The sequence below is a fragment of the Neopelma chrysocephalum genome, unplaced genomic scaffold (assembly GCF_003984885.1).
Source record: "Neopelma chrysocephalum unplaced genomic scaffold, ASM398488v2 Primary Assembly neopelma1_159, whole genome shotgun sequence".
NCBI classification, from domain to species: Eukaryota; Metazoa; Chordata; class Aves; order Passeriformes; family Pipridae; genus Neopelma; species Neopelma chrysocephalum.
Genome location: NW_020897821.1, coordinates 233,406 through 253,910, shown reverse-complemented (window position 1 = coordinate 253,910; position 20,505 = coordinate 233,406). Strand labels below are relative to the sequence as shown.

Genomic DNA, 20,505 nt, shown 5'->3' with positions numbered 1-20,505 from the left:
CTTTGCAATCTGACTGGATTTATGGAAGATGTCTACATGCACAGGAATTGCAGTGGGAAGTGCAGAGCTGCTGCTTGCCAGGCTCAGTCTGAGATTAAGAGCGAGGACTGAAGAACATCCAACAATCATGCACAGCTCAGGAAGCAGAAACCTCTTTCCTGTGGCAGCTCCCTACATTCAATTCTGCATTTACAAGATAAGTTTCCTTGTTCTCATTTGACACGTCCAGAAAAGAGCTCTACAATGTTTCCTGGGATGCAAATGACAGGGAGATAACTTTGTTTCTCTGCATCCTTTACCACCCAAGCAAGGGACAGAGCTGTGACAGAAACAAGACATCCCCACTAATGCTCCTTCTCCCTCTGAGACATCTTTCTATCTGCTTAAGATGAGGCTGGGAGCCAGACAGCTCCTCAGATCCAAGGACAGAGTCTGGATGGGACCTGAAGGGTGTCCAGGCTTTTTACCTGTGGGTAGCATGAAGTGCTAAATCACTGGTATATTCCAAACAGAAACCTGTGTTATCTTTTGCCTCACTAAAAACATGTCACGTGAACAGCTTTGTATCAGAGAGTTTTTTACTTCAAAAGACTTGGGAGTTCTCAACATTCACTCTGCTAGTTCTTACTGCAATGTTCTTCATCAAGTTCTTACAGGTGATAGAAGTACTGCAAAATACATTTTTGGTAGCTAGTTAAGCCTTTGACATGAAAAGCCATCAATTTTATAAATTCTTAATTAGTACATTTGCATCTGAAAAGAGACATTTTCAGACGCTAACAATATTTATTAAAATAGTAATGTGATTTCTTTCAAATGACAAATGTGCAGTCCTAGGAAAGCCTGGAAATGAAAAAAATGTTTTGTGTTTTAAAGCTTTTTGTACTTCACTAACTAAAGCTTAGAGTGAAAATTCCTACACCACAGCTCAACCCGGCAAGTTTTATGAAGAAAAGTTATCTTTCCAATGGAAAAGTCTGTTCAATTGGAAGGGGTTTTTTTGGTTGGTTTGTTTTGGCTTTTTAAACTCCAGATCTGTGGAAAATACTGTTTACTTATCACTACAACTGTAAAAGGGCAATGCACTGAGCACCACTGATGAGCTTAAATCACCTTTTCTGAGTGTCACTTCCTAAGTCCTTGATCTTCACCCAGTGGAACAAACCGAGTAGTTTTATATAGACTGAAAGGAAAATACTACAGAAATAGAATGGATTCCAAATGCTGAAAATGCCAGTTCTTTGTATACCTGCTGTCTTTTCCCTACAAAGACACACATGGATTTGGTGCTTAGTAAAGATCACTCTGTCCTTACTTAAAGGTTGTGATAATCCTTAAGTCCATACCATAAGTAAGATTATGCTAATTCAGACTTGCAGGTGTTAAGCAACAACATAACTATGATGCCTATTTTTGCCTTACAAACTCCACTGATTTATCAACTAAACTGACAAAATAAGAATTATGAGCCAAAGGAGCTGGTTTGAGACACCTCCACATTCCAAGGACAGAGAGAGCACCGGGAACCGGATCCCTGCTCTGATAAAGGGTTTCCTGTCCTCGTGCTGCCTCCCTCCAGCAGCTTCCCTAATGCACACTGCAGCATTCCTGGAGCTGTGTTCCAGGCCAACAGGGATTATATGTACAAGGCAAGGGATGTGTAAGTTGTCCTGAGTACTACAGTCAGAATCACAGGATATTCTGGGTTGGAAGGGACCCACAGGATCATGGACTCCAACTCTTCAGTGAATGGCCCCTGCAGGGGACTGAACACTCATCTCCTCTGAGATTCTACAGCTCATTTCTTAGTCTTTAGCTATTTGCTTATGACTAAAATTTTATCTCACTTCATCTTTGACAATAATCCATCTATATCTGCAATTTATTGGTGGTCCAAACACATCTGGCAAACCTCATGGCACTTGCTTTTTAGTCTCTAATCCTTCGACATCCAAGCTTTTCACTGCAGCACCAGCTGCAGAACAGGAACCAGTATGACTCCCATGGAATTGCAGAGTAATGGAGGGAAAATGTGGGGATATGAGAAAGATGCATCACTATCTCCATATTACAAGACTAGTAAAGAGCAGGAAGAGTCATCCTGGGGAGAGGGAAAATACCTGAGCCCAAGAGTTTGATTTGAAACAATTTTACAAATTAAGAATAGGAGGAACATCTACAACTGGGACAAGAAACAAGGAATCAGTTCTCATGCTTGCTCATCAATGAAAGTTTCTTGCACTTTAAGATCAACTTCTGTTAACAAAGCAAACTGGCACACAGACAAATCCCTGCCTGCCCTGGTCAGCACCCCCACAAGGAAACACAGTTATTGCCACCAATATTTCACAGCATTCTTTGGAAAAGGACTCTTACAAAAAGCATAATAAAGGAAAAGGCACACACCTGCAGGGTCAAAAGGCAGGATTTCTCCCAACATTCCAAACACTCCATCAGTTTGGTCACGATTTGGCCATGTGTTGTTTCTAGGTCCTTGTGGTTTCTGTCCTAACATCTCTGACATCATATTGTCCATATAGCTGCTCACAAGACCCAAGCTGTACAAATCAGAGCTTAAATCTGAAAATCCAGGATTGTTCCACTGGTTTATATGAGACAATCCAGTTCCAACAGCCTGGGCTTGCTGCTGTGAAGAATTACTGAGCCATTTGGCAGGTACACGTTGCTGTGGTCCAATAGGTTGAAGCAAGTGTTGGTAATACTGCATTTGCTGCTTTTGGGATTGCTGCTGCTGGGACAAGCCTTGCTGAGGAGGATGCAGGGGAGGGTGAGACACAGACTGGGGCTGCTGTTGGACCGCCCCCGACTTCTGTTCCGCTGCTGCAGAGGAGGCAACAGAGTTCCTTCTTTTCACCATCGGAGAAGTCTGCTGGGATTTGCCCATGTTGAACCCGGACAGGAAATCGATAACGTCCTGCATTTCTTGGTCAGTGGGTAAATTCATCCCTTTGTCGTCCTTGCCATCATCCTGCTTGAAGAAGCTGTCCCTCCTGTCCCCCAGGAAGCCGTTGGCCAGCTGGCTGCCCGGGCCCGGCTCCGCGGCCCGCGGGAAGCTCCCGATGCTCAGGATGCTCTGCAGCCGCGCGTCCACGGCCGGGGGCACCTTCGCCTTCTCCTCGGAGCCGGAGCTGATGAACACGTTTTTGGAAGGCGTGTTGGGGATGGAGTAACTCCCAGCACTGCTTGTGCTGGTGCACGAAGTTTTTTTTGTAAACCGTGAGGTCAGTTTTGAGAATGTCTTTTGGAGACCCCCCGAAGATTTGCTTCCGTTTCCCGAGGGCAAGTCAACCTGGTTCCCAAAGTCTGAGATTTCACGCTGTAACTGGATCTGAATGCAAGGCAAAGCCTGCTCCCTGCAGCAACAAAACCACATATATTAAACTACCTAATACATAACTGAGTTTGTATTTTGGGGGAAAATGTGGATTTGGATAACAGAGAAAGAAACAACACCAAAGACTGCCAAGTTCATCAGCTACTTCTTATGGTAACTGCAAATTTTTGCTAGTATTTGCATTAATTTCCATTCCTTAAGAAAATTAGAATTGTGTTTCAAGACCTAAACAGAGCCTAATTTAATATAAATTAGGCATTTTTGTAAGAGAGAAACAAATACTTTCGTACCCTTGGAAAAGCTGCTGGTTTGGTCTTAAGCAGCCTCCTGTACCTATGGGGATTACCAATGTCTCACTCTCAGTTGGACTCCTGCTTTCCCCTTCAGACAAGCTGGTACCATCAAATCTCTCAGCACAGATCACTCAGCAATGACAGCTTAGTTCAAACTAACGAAGTGGAGACGTACCTTCCTTCCTTCCACCTGTGTATATCAAACACAGCAGTGTAGAGCACATCTACCAGCCCCAGGGTCTTCTCCGGATCCAGACTCCTCTGTAGCAAAGACATTGTTGCTGGATCTTCTTTCAGGCACCTGTAATCATGAAGTTTAAACTAAAAATCAAAATGTTTATTTTCTACCTTAAACAATTCTGCCACGTCAGTCAGAAAACAGAAGGGCAGTGGCTGCACTCCTGCAGCACAACCTACGAGCCCCTGGGGGTTCCTGCGCCCGCAGCCGGAGCGGTTTCTTCCTACTGTGGGACACACAAGTGATCCCACACAAACTAAGCAATTCCACGTATTTATATCATGACTGTCGATGAGCTCTTGAGCAGGCACAGCTGAGGCACAGCAGAGCAAACGCTGAGCACCCAACATCCCTTCTGGGACCCGGCAAGGGCCCGACACTGCCCGCACAGGGAGCACCCCGGAGGCACCGCCGGGAGCCCCGGCCTGGCAGCTCCGTGAGGAATGACCCCGCAATTCCCGCGGTCCGGGGGAGATATCGCTGAGCTGTGAAGGTGCGGGATTGGTGCGTTTCCCTTGGGGCACAGAATTCCCGGAGCCGGCCCGGCAGAGCCGCAGGGATCGGGCCCCGCGCTGCCACCGCGAGACACCAGGAGGCGCTGCCCGACGGGGACGGGATGGACCGGGAAACACTCGGGAGAGCCCCGGGAAACACTCGGGAGAGCCCCGGGAAACACTCGGGAGAGCCCCGGGAAACACTCGGGAGAGCCCTTCTTTTGGGCAACACAGCATCGGGAGACTCTTGGGGAAACACCTTCAGGAGACTCCTTTTGTGCAAACACAGAACCACAGACTGGGCTGAGTCGGAAGGGACCCACAAGGATCATCCAGTCCAACCCCTGGCCCTGCACAGGAACATCCCCAGGAGTCACCCCCTGTGCCCCAGAGCATCATCCAAACCCTCCTGGAGCTCTGGCAGCCTTGGGGCTGTGCCCACTGCCCTGGGGAGCCTGGGCAGTGCCCAACCAGCCTCTGGGGGAAGAACCTTTGCCTGAGATCCAACCTGAGCCTGCCCTGACACAGCTCCAGCCATTCCCTGGCTGCTGTCCCTGGTCCCCCCAGAGCAGAGCTCAGTCCCTGCCCCTCCTCTGCCCCTGCCCAGGCATTGGAACTGCACTGAGGTCTCCCCTCAGTCTCCTCTGCTCCAGCTGAACACACCAAGTGCCCTCAGTGTCCTCACACGCCTTCAAATCAAGGCCCTTCCCCATCCTCGTTGCCTCCCTTGGACACTTTCTAATGGCTCGATCCCTTCCCTACATTGTGGTGCCCAAAACTGCCCCAATATTCCAGGTGAGGCTGCTCCAGGGCACAGTAGAGCATCAGGAGACTCCTCCTTTGGCCACACCATCAGTACCACGAGGAACAGGCCACCTCAGTAAGGAGTCAGGTGAATAAACTGTGTTGTACTGAAGTTCCTAACACTGAATGCTTCCAAGTAAGAGGAGTGTTCTAATTCCAAATTATTGCTTTGAATGGGAATAAATCCTCACTTAAACTCCAGATTAACCCCACCCCTCTTTCCTAGGCAGTCAACTAAACTGGCAGGAACAGCATCTTGGAGCCCAGAGTCGTGACAGCACTAAAGAGCAAAGACTCTCCCATGAACTCAGCTAATTCCTGCCCTTGCTGAGCTAACAGCTGGGACCTGCTGGGGAGGAGCACAACAGGAATACTGTCAGATTATTATTTTTAAGGCTCTTCTTTCATCATCAAGCTTTTACTTTTGAGATTTAGTGCCCCAGCACTGCCTCTTTTGTGTTGCCCCCTGTACAGCCTGTCAGGAATAGAAGTGTTAAAACAGTTCACATAAAGGAACTTAAGGAAGCTGTGCCATAATTGTGTAGTATTCTCTCTCCCCTTTGTACTGCGATCATGTTACCCAAATATTTCAGTCATAATCTGCAACACAGTATTTTTATTTACCAAGTTGATGGAACTTGCACCACAATTCTCGATCCTTCCAAACTTATCTGAGGAGCATAGGCTTCTTTATTTTCAATCTGTGCTGTGTCCACAACCACCTAGCAAATAAAATGAAAATAAAAGGGAAATGATTTTAAGAATCAGTTCTAGTCATTTTATCACCCCTGTAGTTAAGCTGCAACAGTCTCATCTCTGAGCCGTGATACAGGTACAAAAAATAACCAAATAAAAACTAACCAACTCACAAAATCATTGTAATTATATTTCTATTTCAATGTATATGTTTAAAATCATATAAAATCATTGGGTTCAGTAACCTGTATCTCAAGGACTTCATTCTTCTCAGTAATTAAGCATCACTACACAGTTACCAGCTGCTTTACCTCACAGCTGGTGGTTCTCAATGGTTCCACACAACAGCCCTTACATTTGAGAGGTTTAGCACAGTAACTACTTTAATAGCTCTCAAACACCTATTTACAAAATATTTTAAATAATTTAACTGCAGTGAATGGTGTAACATAGGCAAGCAGCATTCAGTTGGAAACCCTTCACATGGGTCACAATTCCTAATGTACACCCCTTTTAAGGTTATAAAATTCCATACCAACGTTCCTCTATTCTACCCAATGAAGCTGTACTGTTATTTAATTATATAATTTCCAAATATAAAGAGAAGTGACTGTTCAGGTTGTTGAATTCTGAGTCATATCATGAAGATATATGGAAGACAAAAGTCTTGAAAAATCAACCCTCTGTTGTGACCCTTTCTTTTTAGGGAATGGAGAAGGAATGGATTCACTTCAGCTTCATTTAACCTTTAACACCAGTGACAGTAAGTTCCATATTTGGTTCATGCTTTCTGTTGTTGTCCAGTCTGTGTGGGTTGGCCTTTTTGATCATTTCCATAATTTCCTATTTTGGTCATGCTGAACCAGCAGCTTTTTGGCAGCAGTCAGCAGTTCTTGCTTCAGTGACTAGCAGATTAGCTGTACCATTTATCCTTGAAATGGCAAAAGTCCTCTGGGATAAATAAGCCTCAGGGATTATTACTGACGTTTTTGCCATCACCCAGCCTACACCAGTTCAGCTTCTAACAGGTTCTCTATTGCTGGGTATGAAAACATGTGAAATATGAATAATGCCAAGAGTCTCTCCTCTCTCACTTTAACAAAACCATCCAATGACACTTGAACATAATTATTTCCCACCTTTCAGGTATTTTTGCATAAGGCCTTTGTCTTCCTTCAGCTGACTCCAAGCCTTTGCCCAAGTTTATCCAATCCTGACAAACCTGTCCAAGCATGGTGCCAAAACACCACACTCATGAAAATACCTCTCATTTCCTAGCCAGGCAACTCCATGACTTTTCCATTTTAATTTTATGTAATTTGGTAATGTGCAATTCAGCTCTACTGCAATTATAGTTTTGATAACGACAGATGCAATTAGAAGTGATTGTTCTCAACTCCCAAGAAAAACAGAGTCTGCATCTCAGACCTTAAGTCAGAGCTAAAACTCTGGTTTGTGCAGACCTGTGTCAGGTTCTGGCAGTGGTGAACAGCAGTGCCCATGGGCTGGGCTTTGTTGGGGTGTCCCTCCCCCTGGATGTATCTTCCTTTCTCCCCTTGGAAAAAAGCTTTACATGTCTTGGCATTTGTCAGAGGCCTTGGCATTTGTCAGAGTTGGGGCATCTGGGATTTAAACATTACTAGGAGATTTAGGGCTCCTGCAATGGAAAGATCTACCAGCACAAGAAAAGGGAGGTTTAACTGTTGACCTCTTTGCATGAGGCCAATTCAAAGTTTCATTTCCACTCGTCCTCTGAATTCAACTATTTTAATACACATTATTTTTATTCGAACACGCAGATTTCTTCAGCTGACCCAAAGCTGAAAATACAACTCTTATTATATATATGCTTAGGTAAAAACTGAACATCCACACTTCAAATTAGTTCTTGTGCTAAAAAACTACAGCCCAAAATAACCAAGCAAACTAAGTGACATCTCATTGTGCCTTCCATGCTCAGTGAGTTGCTTCTCAAAAGGCACATGCAAGAAAGGCTAAAACCAGTGAGACTGCCAAGTAATGTTCTTTTTTGAATTGGGCATTTAAGTGACAGATTTACACCCAATTCTGAACGAGTGCAGACAGCTCAGTGTCTAAAAGCAGTAAAAACCAAAGGCTACGTCACCTTGTGCCATGACTCAATGATTCATTTATCTGTTCGTCACAAAATAAACTGAAAATAAACACGTTCTCCCTCCCCGCCTGGTGGTGCTTAGAGAACAGCTTCCTGTACCTCAGCCAGCTATTGTTCTTGCTCTACAGGTGCTTCCTCTCTCATTTCCACCCAAAGAACGCTTTGCAGATGTAAATTACAATTTCTTGTCACTGCACGAGGCTACACACAAGCCTAGTTGTAAAAACTTGTAAAAAAATAAAGTAAAATAGAGTGTAAAAAAATAATAAGTTGTAAAAAATTAGGGCACATAGTTTATAAAGAGAAACCTCAACCTTTATACCTCTCTCTAAACTGTAAAGTATCAAAGTGAGAATGAATGAGAGAGACAGGGTTTGCAAGTCTTTGTGCACAGCTCATTTCTGTGCCTTTGAGGAGTGAAACCTGCTACTTTGAGAACCTGAGGGTCATGCACAAATCTTTGGAGACATTCAGGATTCAACACAAGTAAAACTCCAAGCATCAGCAGGGTCATTTGGGAGAATGTGTGAGTGAGTTTTATGCTGACACTCTCCAAATGTGATGACAAACCTGAAGAATGTCAGTGCTCCCATTACCAGCAGGTCTAACTGGTCATGTCTAGACTGGGGGACACCAGATTTCCTGAGTCCAAATGTGCCTCAGGCCTCTCCTCAAATCTCATCGGGGCAGGACTCGGGTGTGCACGACACTGAAACCCCTGGAAAGGAAATGGTGGAAGGTGCAGCTCCTCCCAGACATTCCTCCCCCAGACACCGGGGAGCCAGCTCTGCTCCAGACACTCCCACAGGGCTGCTGGGAAACACTTGCTTTCCTGGCCTCATTTCCTGTACCTTGTGCTGACTCCCAGCATCCTGCCATCAGCTATGGCAGCTGAAGCCACAATCCCACTTAAGCACATCCTTTTTTTTCTCGTTCTCCTTGTATTTATTAATATTTAATATGTTTTCCTTGAAAACACCTCAGTAGGAATTTGATCAATCCTACTATTCCACAGTTTCTTTCTGACCCTGAAAAGGCACCCCCTTCTTACGCTTCCTTGTAAAACTTCCTTAGACAAAGCACTGCCATCTCCTGTCCTTAAATCCCTGTATCTCAGTGAAGTAAGGACTGACAGCAGGTGCACTGCTGTTGATATTGATGGTTTGCCCCTTTGATTTTTGGCTGCCTTTAAAAGTCAGTTGAATTCCAGTATAACTTGAACCTACTTCTCTAACAGGTATTTAATATTAAGGGAATATATAAGCTCTGGTATCTAGTATTAAAGGAATGCTGAAGTAGAAATATCTGACAAATTCGTCATTTACAATTTATTCCAATTTATTCACCATCACTGGAGAACCTACTCACAGCACCAAAAGCACGTGGTTTAACTAACTAGGATGGAAGGTCTAAGTCACTTCATCAGCTGTGTGGTTTGTCTGAAAAACAAGGTATTTACAAAGTATGCAGCTGTATGTGCCCTTCAATCAGAAATTAGTGACAGTCCTGACGGGCTGCCACCACCTTGAATGAGGAATCAGCACATGAACCAACAGGCAGCACTGATCTCACTGCAAGGCTGGAGACAACTCAAAGAAGACTTGACAGAAACTATCACAGGCTACAGTGTGCCTTTACCCTTGCATTTCCTTCCTATCCTGGGGCAGTCTTGCCCCCTACTCACAGCAGTCCAAAAAAAACCCCTGTGTGTCATGACTGAACACTTCTCTAAGGGAAGAGATTGCAGTAATTAATTATGGGAGCACAAATGCATATTCTTATCAGAGTATTATCCAAGCATCTATTTTTACCAGCTGCTTAGACGCTGTAAAATCCACTGGGCTTTTTCCCCTCAAGAACACATATGTCTACAGCCAGGCATTGAAAGGCTCTGTCCTCAGCTGGAGATGTCAGGTAGCATTACCTGGTGCAGAGGATTTCCTGGTTTATACTGGGCAGGAAACCCATTCAAACAGAGAGCAAATGAAAAAATGGCAGGTTTTTAAGTTAATTTGAGAGGGGGAGGATGTGTTTGGGTTTTTGGTTTTCTTTTTGTTTTTTTTTTTAACATGGTCATCTATAGATTTGAAAATATTTCTACTTCTCTATGAATTGGAAGTTTCATTTCTTGTGTTCTCTCTACTAATGGAGACCACGAAGCACCCAGTGCATTCTTCTGTTCCTGCCAACTACAGACACCACCTGTGCACTTGCACTCCCCAAGGATACATTTTGCTCAGAGCTCAAGTGAACTGCAGGGCTAAAAATGGAGAAACACAAAAGGAGGCACCGCAAATTAATTTCCAAACTCCAAAACGCCCAGTTTCTCTTTGGGATGTTTAAGTAACCTTTTGTTTTGCTCACTCACCAGCCCAGCCTGGCCAAACAAGAGCTGCACAGCAGTTTTGCAGGCTCCTCTCCAGGTGGAAGGGCACACCTGGTTCAGCACCTCCGTGACGGGGGAGTCGTCGCGGGGGGTCAGTCCGTTGTGGCACCCGGCCTCCTTGATCAGCTGCAGCATCGTGTGCTGCAAAAAACAGGGATTCAGGAATGTTAACACCCATATTCCACACGGATTGGTCATTGTTCTACACCTTCTCAAACAACTGTAGTGTCTGCAACCTGGGAACAGTCCGGTACAACTCGAGGAGTTCAACTGCAGAAATAGGAAAGATGCTGTTTGGAACACAGTACTCCTCCAAAATCATATGCAGTACACTTTTGCTTATATTCTTGCAAACCAATTTACACAAAACTACAAAAAGGATTGCAAAATCAACAAAAAAGCAGCATTTTGAGCCATCAATTGTTTCCACTCTTTCGGGAGCAAGGACCTGGGCTTATCTAAAAAAAAATGTGGAAGTGCTGATTAAAATTGCCCAAATTACTTGTGAATGGTTATATTTTCCATTTGTTTATACTGAAATACAATTAACTGTCCACAATTTTCAACTACTTTTAAAACAGTGATCCAAGTTTGTACAAAACATCAAAAAGAGTTCTGTTACAAAGTATTTTTTTCAAGTACCTCCCTTAGCACCAGGCTGGCTCAGACTTATTTTGGCACCTAACATGATGAAGGTTCTGAAGTGCATCACCTGGCTGAGGGATCTGTAAGGGCTCACTTTCCTCTGCACTTCTTGATACCAAACACATCTATTTTCAAAAAGTTCCCAGCAGCTTCACTGCCTCCTGGATTTCTATGCCTGTGCTGCCCTGGGATTGGACTGGAATTGTCCAGGTGGTTAAAATGTTATCAGGAACAGGCGTGGACCTACAGTGTTATCAACAGCACCTTTCCACAGAATTCAGGCTGAAAGAAAGCACTTTTAAACACAAGTTTGGCACTGAACTTCTATTACTATTCTACTACATTTTGAGGAGTTCTCCCAGCTTTACTCCCGTGGTTATTTGGGATTATTACCGTTTTCAGCTTCAGGTTTTCTGCTGCAGACTCATTAAAGGAGATCCCTTTCAGGAAATGGGATCCAATCTGCACAGGGACAGTGGGCAGCTCACACTGAATGGGTTGAGGTGGAGTCTGTCTCCTTCCTGTTTGCTGGGCTTCAGCTTCACTGCAACAGCCCTGAAGCACAGAAGAACAGTTCAAACAGACATCAGAAAATCATAACATTACTCCAATCTCTTCTTCATTTTAAATAGCTTTTTCCAAGGTGAGGAGGGATGAAAGAGAGCAGGTTTAGCAGATCCTACCTGAAGACTTGCTTCAATAGCTTTTGGGTTCAAGTGGAAGCCAGCCTTCATTGCATATTCACAATGGCCCAAACTCTCCAGAGCCACTTTGTAAGCCTGACATCAAACAAAAAGTTGAGATAGCACAGGCACATCAGCAAGTCAGCAAGCATGCAGTGACTGTCTGGGCACAGACAGGGACTGGCACATGGATTTACCCTGCTCAGGTCTATGGCATACACACATTTATCATGAAAGATGCCAAAGCTGCAATTCTCAGACACCTGGGAGCTGTCTGTGACTCAGCTCTGCAGTAACACACCTTCCCTATCCACTCCTTGGCCCACTGACTGAACTACATGCACATGAAAGCAGCAGACTTGAAAAACCACCTGCAAAGCACTGTCAATTTTCATGTTTAGCTCTTTGAGCTGATGTTCAGGGATTGCCACACTCTGTGAGCAGAAAAGTTGCTGAACTTCAATTCCTGCCAAACATCCATCGCAGCCTCTTTCTCGCAGTCGAGACGTGGCCTGTAATGTAAAATAAAAATCCAGTGTAAGGAGGGTCAACATTAAACCAGGTCAAGCTTAATTCAATTTCAAAAAAAGAGAAAAAGCCCATAGAGTTTAAAACCTTCTACAGGAGATGAGAAGCAGCACCTGGGGGAAAGGACCTGGAGGAGCCAGTTTATTATAACTTATTAAACTTCTATGGCTACTTTGAAAGTCCAGCTCTCCTGAAACTTGTACAGCACAGGGGGGTTGAGCCAACATTGTTTGCTGTTCCTATTTCTGCTCCCTCTCAGCACTACAGACCCTGTTACACAGACCACAGCAGGACTGTGCTTACCAGAGAAGGGACTCACAACTTCAACACAAACTCGCCACAGAAACAGAAGAGATGTTAAATCACGTGTCCAAGCACTCCTGCCTACACAGGATGATACATTTGGCAAAATTATGGGTCATTACTGTGGTGCCATTTGAGAAGGGCCACACAGCACTAAGATCAACTCAGCACAGCAAGAAAATGGCTTAGTAATATGATTTTGAATATTTACAGTAATATGAATAGCACAGTAATATGATTTTGAAAGATAAGGAATATGAAAAGCCAAATATCTCATTTTAACTGTGAAATCCTACACCACTGAGCAGGGTAAAGCAAATAGGTGCAGCTTATTTTCCAGTCTAGGAAGGAATCTTCCTCTGAAGCAGGATGTCCAGACTGGGGAGTTCTGATACTACACCAATGGAGAGACACATTGCTCACAGCACAGAATTCCTGCAATTCCCAAAGTACATCTCCAGGAGGAAAAACAGTTCTGACCTACTGAAAAAGTATCATCTTAAACTTTATTCTGAACCAGCACTGTGTTCTTCTGCCAAAGGGGCTGATTTTATAGGGAAACAATGGATTGCCTTCCACTCCAAAAATAAAAATTCGGAAAGATTTTGGTATTTCAAATCTCCCTTCCATCAAAATGACTTGTATATTACTACCTACAACTGTAAAAGAGAGATTTTATATGTTTATAAATGTTATATATTTACAGACCACAGATTTTTCTTATCCTAATACCTCACACAAATACTCCAAACCAGTTATTTTAGTTAATCGTAAAACCCAAGAAGTTTCTTCTATTGTTATTCTGGAACTAGAGACAATCTGTATTTTCTCCTTTCTCCTCCCCTTGCATGTTTAATACAGGATTTGACTGGTAAAACACTTGTACTGAACTATTTTGAAAACCAGGTTTTACTGACAGAAATAGTTGAAGTGGGTTGTTAAGAAGGTAAAAAAGAAAGTTAAGGTCCAAGATTCTGCAAATCAAATTTTAATTTTAATCCTATTTTAAACAAATTTGATAGCAATTACTGGACATTTCTAGAAATTGTAATAATTTTAAAGAACGAAGTATATTACACGTAAAAGTAACCATTTTTATATGCCAAAGGAGTACAGCTATTCCAGGATTAGACCTGTTAGGATTATCTGTAATACACCTAAAGCACTCCCAAATCCCTGGTTTATCCAGTGAAATAAATTTATGCTGCAGTAAAAATTACAAATAATTCCTCTGCCTTCAGAGTTCTAAAGGAAACTCGTTTGCTTCCCTGTACCTTGAGATGTTGGAGGCAAATGGAGACCTGGACAAGGGTTCCAGTCCCTGTGACTAACAAGCCAAATGAGGCTGCACCAGCACATGCTCCAAGTGCCCTGAATTTAAGGAAACCACACACTCTGTGTCTGAATCCACCCTGACCTATCACTCTGCAGACTGCAGCAGTGCCAGGGAAAGCAGAAAACCTCGTAAAACTCCTTGTAAAGTGCTTTTTTTTTGGCTGGCAAAGTAAGGATTCCACAGATGGCACACATTTGTAAAAGCACAAGTCCAGAGAGGGGTATATTTAAGTGATATGGGTCACAGTTCAACAGTGGCTGGATCAAGCAACATCCATCTTAACAGCAGAAAGGCAAAAGAGCTAAAAGTTACCACAAAGATTTTGAAGTACAAAACAGAATTCATGCTCAAAATCTGAAATAGACATTACCCAAATTACTTTACATCATGATTTTGCTCTGTTTTCACACTAACTTGTTGTATTTTTTACTTTTTAGTTCCCCCATCTGCCAGATCCAACCTGAACATCGTTGATTCATTCCTAATAACAAAAATCTGTTGGCACTGTTTGTGCACTCCTTATGTGCAAACCTGTCTCAAAGAAAACTTCACCCAGGGCAAAGAGAGTGCCATCACCACGTAAGTAAAACTGAATTTCAGTGTCTGAAACTATCTGCACCACGTTCCCCCCCTTCAAATCCAGCATGTCTTTAAAACCAGGTATTTTCTTTCCTCTGTCAGGGCTGAATTTAGATTTCCCTAAATGTAACAGCCATTCCACTAAATCTCCTGTCACTACAGCAAGGCCTCCATACCTCTGCTGCTCCTCTCCAGGATCTTATTGCATCTTCCAGCTCATTTGTGGGGCTTATATTTGAGGCTCCAGTCCCACTGACGTTCTTCCTCTCCTGAGCTACGGCTTCAGCGAAGCAGGAATGTGCCACTGGCTGGACCTTCTGCAAAGCCTGGGACAGGAACTGGAAGTGGACCTGCATCACCGTCAAGAAACATCGCCCAAGGACCTGCAGGAGAAGAAACAAACCTCTTTCAAGCACATAGAAGATTTCATGGAAGTTTACCTTCTTCCTTTTTGTTTGGTGTTTGGGGTAAGGAACTAGACTCTGATTTTTTTTTTTTAATTAAAATAATGCTTCAGATCATAAGTAACATGGGATATGTAACCATTTACTTAAGGTAAAGAGTTGAGTGGGCATTGGTTTCTGTGAATGAAGGGACACCACACTAACCCTGAGTCATTTTTACTTCTGCACTCAGGTTGTGACCCCTCGAGGAATGAAAAGCTTGCTGGGTTACTCAGCAATATCGAGCACATGACACAACACAAAAATGGGAGCAGCATATTATCCCAAGGGCAAAGCCAACAGCAAAACCCACCTGCACATAGACCTGGCTGAATTTATGATAAAACCCCAAAACAACAAAGTGTGAATCATTTAAAAACATCATCATAAAATCCAAGGAGTTTATCCTCCAAGGGGAGCAGTAACAGGCAGGACATGGGCAGGAAAAGGCTTTTGCCCCAAAACTGTAGCCCTGGCACTGCAGTGTCTGACAGGAACTGCCAACACTGGCACAAACCTGCTCTTCAGAATATTTCACTGGAATGGGAAAGGCCGAGGAAGGACAGGGAAGCCAAGGGCTGACAGTCACTCCCTGAGCTCACTGGGCTGAGGGGCAGCATCAGCACTGGGGAAGGGGGGCCCAGCTCTGCACCCTGGACCCCTGTCCCTGGCCAGGGAAGGGGATCCCAGCTCTGCACCCTGGACCCCTGTCCCTGCACGGTTCCATCCCCCTCTTTCCTCCCAAGGCCCATGAGAACTGTGTCCAAAGACACAGAGATGCCTCAGTTACTACAAGCAGAACAACGCAGGTGTGTCAGAGGATTTTGGAAGGACAGGCAGGAGTGGAACCATCAGCAGGACATCCTGGAGAGCCACCAGCACCACGGGGACATTCCCTCTGCCTCCAGGGCCCCTCTCCTGACAAAACCTTACACAGAGTAACTGGAGAGCACCAGAGAGGCGTTTCCAAACCACTGCAGAAAGTATTCAAAAGCTATTCACAGTGTTTCTTTTATGGAGTTCAGCACACAAAGTGTTTTAAAATGTATATTTGACTTTGATTTATTAAAAAAGATTCAGCTTAAATTCCATTTTAGGAATAATTCATAAAATACACAGATAATGTACAAAGCCATCATGCCTTGGACACATTAAATCATCTGGCTTATTTTCAGCTACATTCTTCTGGAATAAAAAAATGAGACACCATGATCTTCCTGGCAAGACTCTGAAGTCACACGAACAGTTATATGCATTTACTATCTACTTCAGAAAACCAGCGGTGGAAATGCTTTTTTCCACTGCATCCAGACTCCTTTTGACATTCCATTCTGGTTCAATCACTTCCCTTCTTTGTACAAGGCATAAAATTAAACATTTTTGGTACTTTGACTGACCTCTGAAAGTAGAGTTTGCTTTATTAAAAAAAGCAGTCGGCAAATGATAAAATAAAGAAAACTCCAACTTTCCTGGCTACAAGATTAGAAAGATTTATAGGAAAACTACAGGAAAAGGCAACTGGTGATTCAAATATTTCTGTGTAGGAAGAATGCAGCTCTCAGGGGAAGATGAAACTCGTACTCATTAGGATTTTCAAGCCTATTAAATTTCAAAGAATATTTAAGGTACAGAGGTTGAAGTTTCCCCAGCCTGGGAATAATGCTCAAAATAAACACATGAATTAGGTTTTAAGTGGCAGCACACAACATTCCTACTATAATTTACAGTATTAAACAGTGGAGATAAATAGTAACATCTGCTTTACTGAACTTCTCCTTGAAAAACAATCCACTTCAGCCTTCCTGTGAAAGGGGTGAGGATGGTTCTAACTGCTCCAGGATAATCAAAGTGGTGGAGGGTTTCTGCACTGTTAAACACCCCTTTGGATTGATGGCAGATGCCAAACTCACTCTGCTTTAAAGCTCACTTTGTGGGATTTTCTCCCCAAGAGCACAAACTCTGTCTTGGCTGTGGGGTGAACTCCACAGCCGGGGCCCCCAGAGTGCAGAGCAACACCAGAAAGCTCTGCTGCACAACCCAGGGAACAGTACTGGCACATGGATGCTTTTGTCCAGTTAGAGACACCACCATTTCTTTCTCAAGTTTATTTTGCCTACTTTCCCCATGCAGAAGTGTTTGACTCTCCTGCTTTAGACCAGAATAAGCACAAACTAAACCCTACAGACTACACAGGAATCAAAGCTGAACTGGAATCATCGCAGGTGTCAACTACTGAGATTTTCTTGGTAGTGATGGTGTTTTCTTAAATCATTTCTTGGAATCATTTCTACTGCATAAACCATGAGCTCTCCAGCTTGCAAACTTTGTGTCCCATGAAATGCAGCTCCAGCACCCTGGCTCCCTGACCCGTTACCAGGCAGGACAGGTATCCACCTCAGCAGCTGAACAGATGGACCCAAAGGAATCTGTTTTCCTATTCAGGCAGTGGGAAGCAATGGGACTTTTGGGGAAGTCTCACTTCAGACTTCCTTGTCTCTGAAACAGGTGATGAGTTTAATCACAGTGGTTACCTCCCAACAGGAGCACCTGGTGGAGATGCAGTGTTGGGTCACTCTGTCCCACATCATCCTCCTAATGGGAGCACACAACCAACTCAGGAACATTTCACTGGGCGAAGTGTACACACAGTTGCCAGATTTCACTGCTAAACACTGATGCCATGCAGATTCCCTGGCAAGCAAGTGTTGTACAACAGATTCTTTAAAACAGAATGGTACCAGTAATGAAGTCAGCAAATAACCAGTGTCATCGTCCAAACTTGACACAAACAGACTTGCAGTTCCAACTATTGTTTTATGCAGTAGAACTTCTTTACCTTTTCTGGGTTTTTTGTTTGTTTTTGGCTATTTCCCCTAAACAAACCAAGCACTGAAAAGCCCAAACACCACAACACAGTTATTCCATGGTTTCCTCCTACCCCCCTTTCCCTTCTCAGAGTCCTCAGTGGCCCTGGTAAGGATAAGCCCCAGCACAACCTGGCTGCCCCTGGAGCCCAAATAAAACAGCCACAGCTAACAGAGAGGTGTGACAGATGAGATAACATCCTTTCCCATATATTACTAGAAGTGGGCAGAATATGATTCATTTTTACTCCACAGCAAATGCCCTGCAGTCCCAGAGTGATCCCATGAACAGAACAGCTCCAAGGGAAGATACAATCCTGCCCTCTGGAAGGAGTTACCTGCAGGCTAAGCCAGGTTCCAGCAGAAGCTGCACCTTTATGGTATTAGGAGACACAGGCAACCCAACAGCCTCACCTCTTCTAACAGTCAACCTAAAAGCCAGTAGTGACAGCTACACTAAAATGCTAACTATGATTTAGGAAAAAAGCACTGAAGGGTGAAGCATTTTAAAAATATAAAGCAGCAATTTCAATGTAGGAAAAAATACTGGTTTGCTACTAACAGTTTCTGAACTCAGAAAAGTCTGAAGCTAATCCCTGCAAACCCCAGGAAAGAATAATTTAAAAAATAGTTCAACTGGGCTTTACAGAGTTTGCTAAGGAGAGTTTGCCTACATTTAATATTTACTCAGACATTTTTGTCTCACAAGCTTCTTTCTCATTCAAAAATCTTGGGCTATTTTATACACATAAAAGCCAAAAATTAACTCCATTAAATACAAAACAGAGCATCCAAGAATATATCTGGTGCCCAGTCGTGCTTCCCTTTTGTTCAGGAAGGCAACATGGACATTCCTCTCATTGCTACCACTTTTTAAGACAGTGCACAAGCTCCATTTTGCAGTACTGAGACTTCTGCAGAGCTTCACAAGAGATGAGGGAATATACCAACTTTTTTCCAGTTCTGCTCCTCCCCCTGGATTTCCTTTAATGCTTTTATTAACAGAAGTACAATGTTCCTGCATTCCCCAGCTTACAAACAGATACAGAAAACAACATAAAACACATTCTCCTTCCCCCTGATTTCCAAGCTGCTCCTCACCCATACAGGCACAAAGCACCCAAGAAATCAAAGGTTCTTGAAAGGGGAAAAGGAAAGGAAGAAAATAAAAATCAGCATTTGCATTTCTGAAATTAAGAAACCTTGGGAAACATCTGTCACCGACACTTTGATCAAGAGAAGTCACCTTCTTACCCAGCCTGGCAGACAGCTCTGAACTAGCAAGCTTTGTTCTGTTAAGTAACAATAAATAAATTAAAACCCTCACCCCCAGTGCTACACTCCAGTCTGCACTTTTTTTAGTCCAAATCCAAGACAGGTTATGCTCATCAAAACTTGAGTTTTCTTGACATTGCCTTCCCTGGGGACTAGAGTCCACTACACTAGGAAAAAAAAATGTGTGGCACCTCACAAAAGCCACAGCTCTGCTTGATTTCTACAGCCAAACCTGCTCTGCTTGCACAGAAAAAGTCCCATTCTCATTAATTTGGGGTTCTGAATTACAACTCACCTCCCAGTGCTTCCACAACACCAGACTCCATAGACTCCATCCCTCAGCCAGGAGACTCTGCAGTGCCATTCTCAGTGCCCTGCTGAGCTGCCACTCACACATTCCACCATCTCCCAGTTCTTTCTCAGACAGAGCTGGAAGTTCTTTCACTCACCTGCTAAAAAGGCTGCAAAAGCAACTCCAGATACACCTGTATTCCCCTCCTTGTGTTTTCCAAGGAAACAACTACACTGGCCCTCACACTCTTCCCCCTGTCACCTCCCTTTCAGTAAACTCTGATGAAGTCGGACAAGCCCTTTATACTTTTCTGCTCCCATTGTGTGTTTTTTAATCCTGCTGGCAGTTTTATGAAATGTTAACTTCTCTATACACCAGGGGGAAAAAAAAAACCAACTACACTTTTTAAATTAAAATTTCAGCATCAACAGCTCAGCATTCCAACCCCAGAAAGGCAGAATGGGAGAGGCTCTCAGCAGGTCATCCCACTGGCCCAAGCAAGGAGCGGTTTCACCTGGGTCAGTTTTGGAGCTGCAGGTTTAACCTGTTCTGTAGGTTCTGCTCCCTACCCTTTGTAGAATCCACATCAGTGCTCCACTAACACTACAAAGGATTCCCACAGTGTCTAATGGGAATCTTTCCTTCTGAGACTTAAGTTCATTGCTCCTTGCTCCACCTTAGATGGACATGAGGAACAGGACACTGGGACGTGTTCTGGTAGCTTCTCACGTATCTGAGCAATTCTGAGTTTCCTTCTTACTCTCCTCTTCTGTAGAGTCCCTCTCTGAAGTCCTACTTCCTGGATGTCTGATTACTCCTGCTCCTCTCCTCTGGTGTCTCTCCACTGGCTCCCTATTTCTCTAAGTTCATGTGTTGTGTTTAAGGCCATGACAACCAGTGAACGAGTTCAGTGCTTAGTTCATGGCTCTTGCAGGTTAGAGTTGTGACAAATACACAGGAACTGCCTCTTTGCACAGCAGCAACAGCATTGGTTTATTATTTGCAACTGCACAGCACTGACTCCTACCCAACACACACCTTCCACAGGCCCCAGGACTGCTCTCCAGAACTGCTGCCCAGGGGGCTCCACTCCTGACACTGAGGATTTAAATACTGCAAAATTCAGCTTTCCCCTCTGATTTCAACCCAAACTGAAA

At 43.8% G+C, this 20,505-nt stretch overlaps 1 protein-coding gene across 1 annotated transcript in view; it reads right to left on the bottom strand.

Annotated features, from left to right (window-relative positions):
- KIAA0355 (KIAA0355 ortholog) overlaps positions 1–20,505 on the bottom strand; it is a 58,119-nt gene that overhangs the window by 7,107 nt on the left and 30,507 nt on the right. The window contains exons 3-10 of the mRNA XM_027701520.1: positions 14,651–14,857; positions 12,100–12,240; positions 11,729–11,824; positions 11,439–11,600; positions 10,383–10,541; positions 5,809–5,906; positions 3,824–3,949; positions 2,407–3,374 (exon numbers count right to left, since the gene is read on the bottom strand). Coding sequence (XP_027557321.1) covers positions 2,407–3,374; positions 3,824–3,949; positions 5,809–5,906; positions 10,383–10,541; positions 11,439–11,600; positions 11,729–11,824; positions 12,100–12,240; positions 14,651–14,857 — 1,957 coding nt within the window. The remainder of the gene's footprint in view (positions 1–2,406; positions 3,375–3,823; positions 3,950–5,808; positions 5,907–10,382; positions 10,542–11,438; positions 11,601–11,728; positions 11,825–12,099; positions 12,241–14,650; positions 14,858–20,505) is intronic.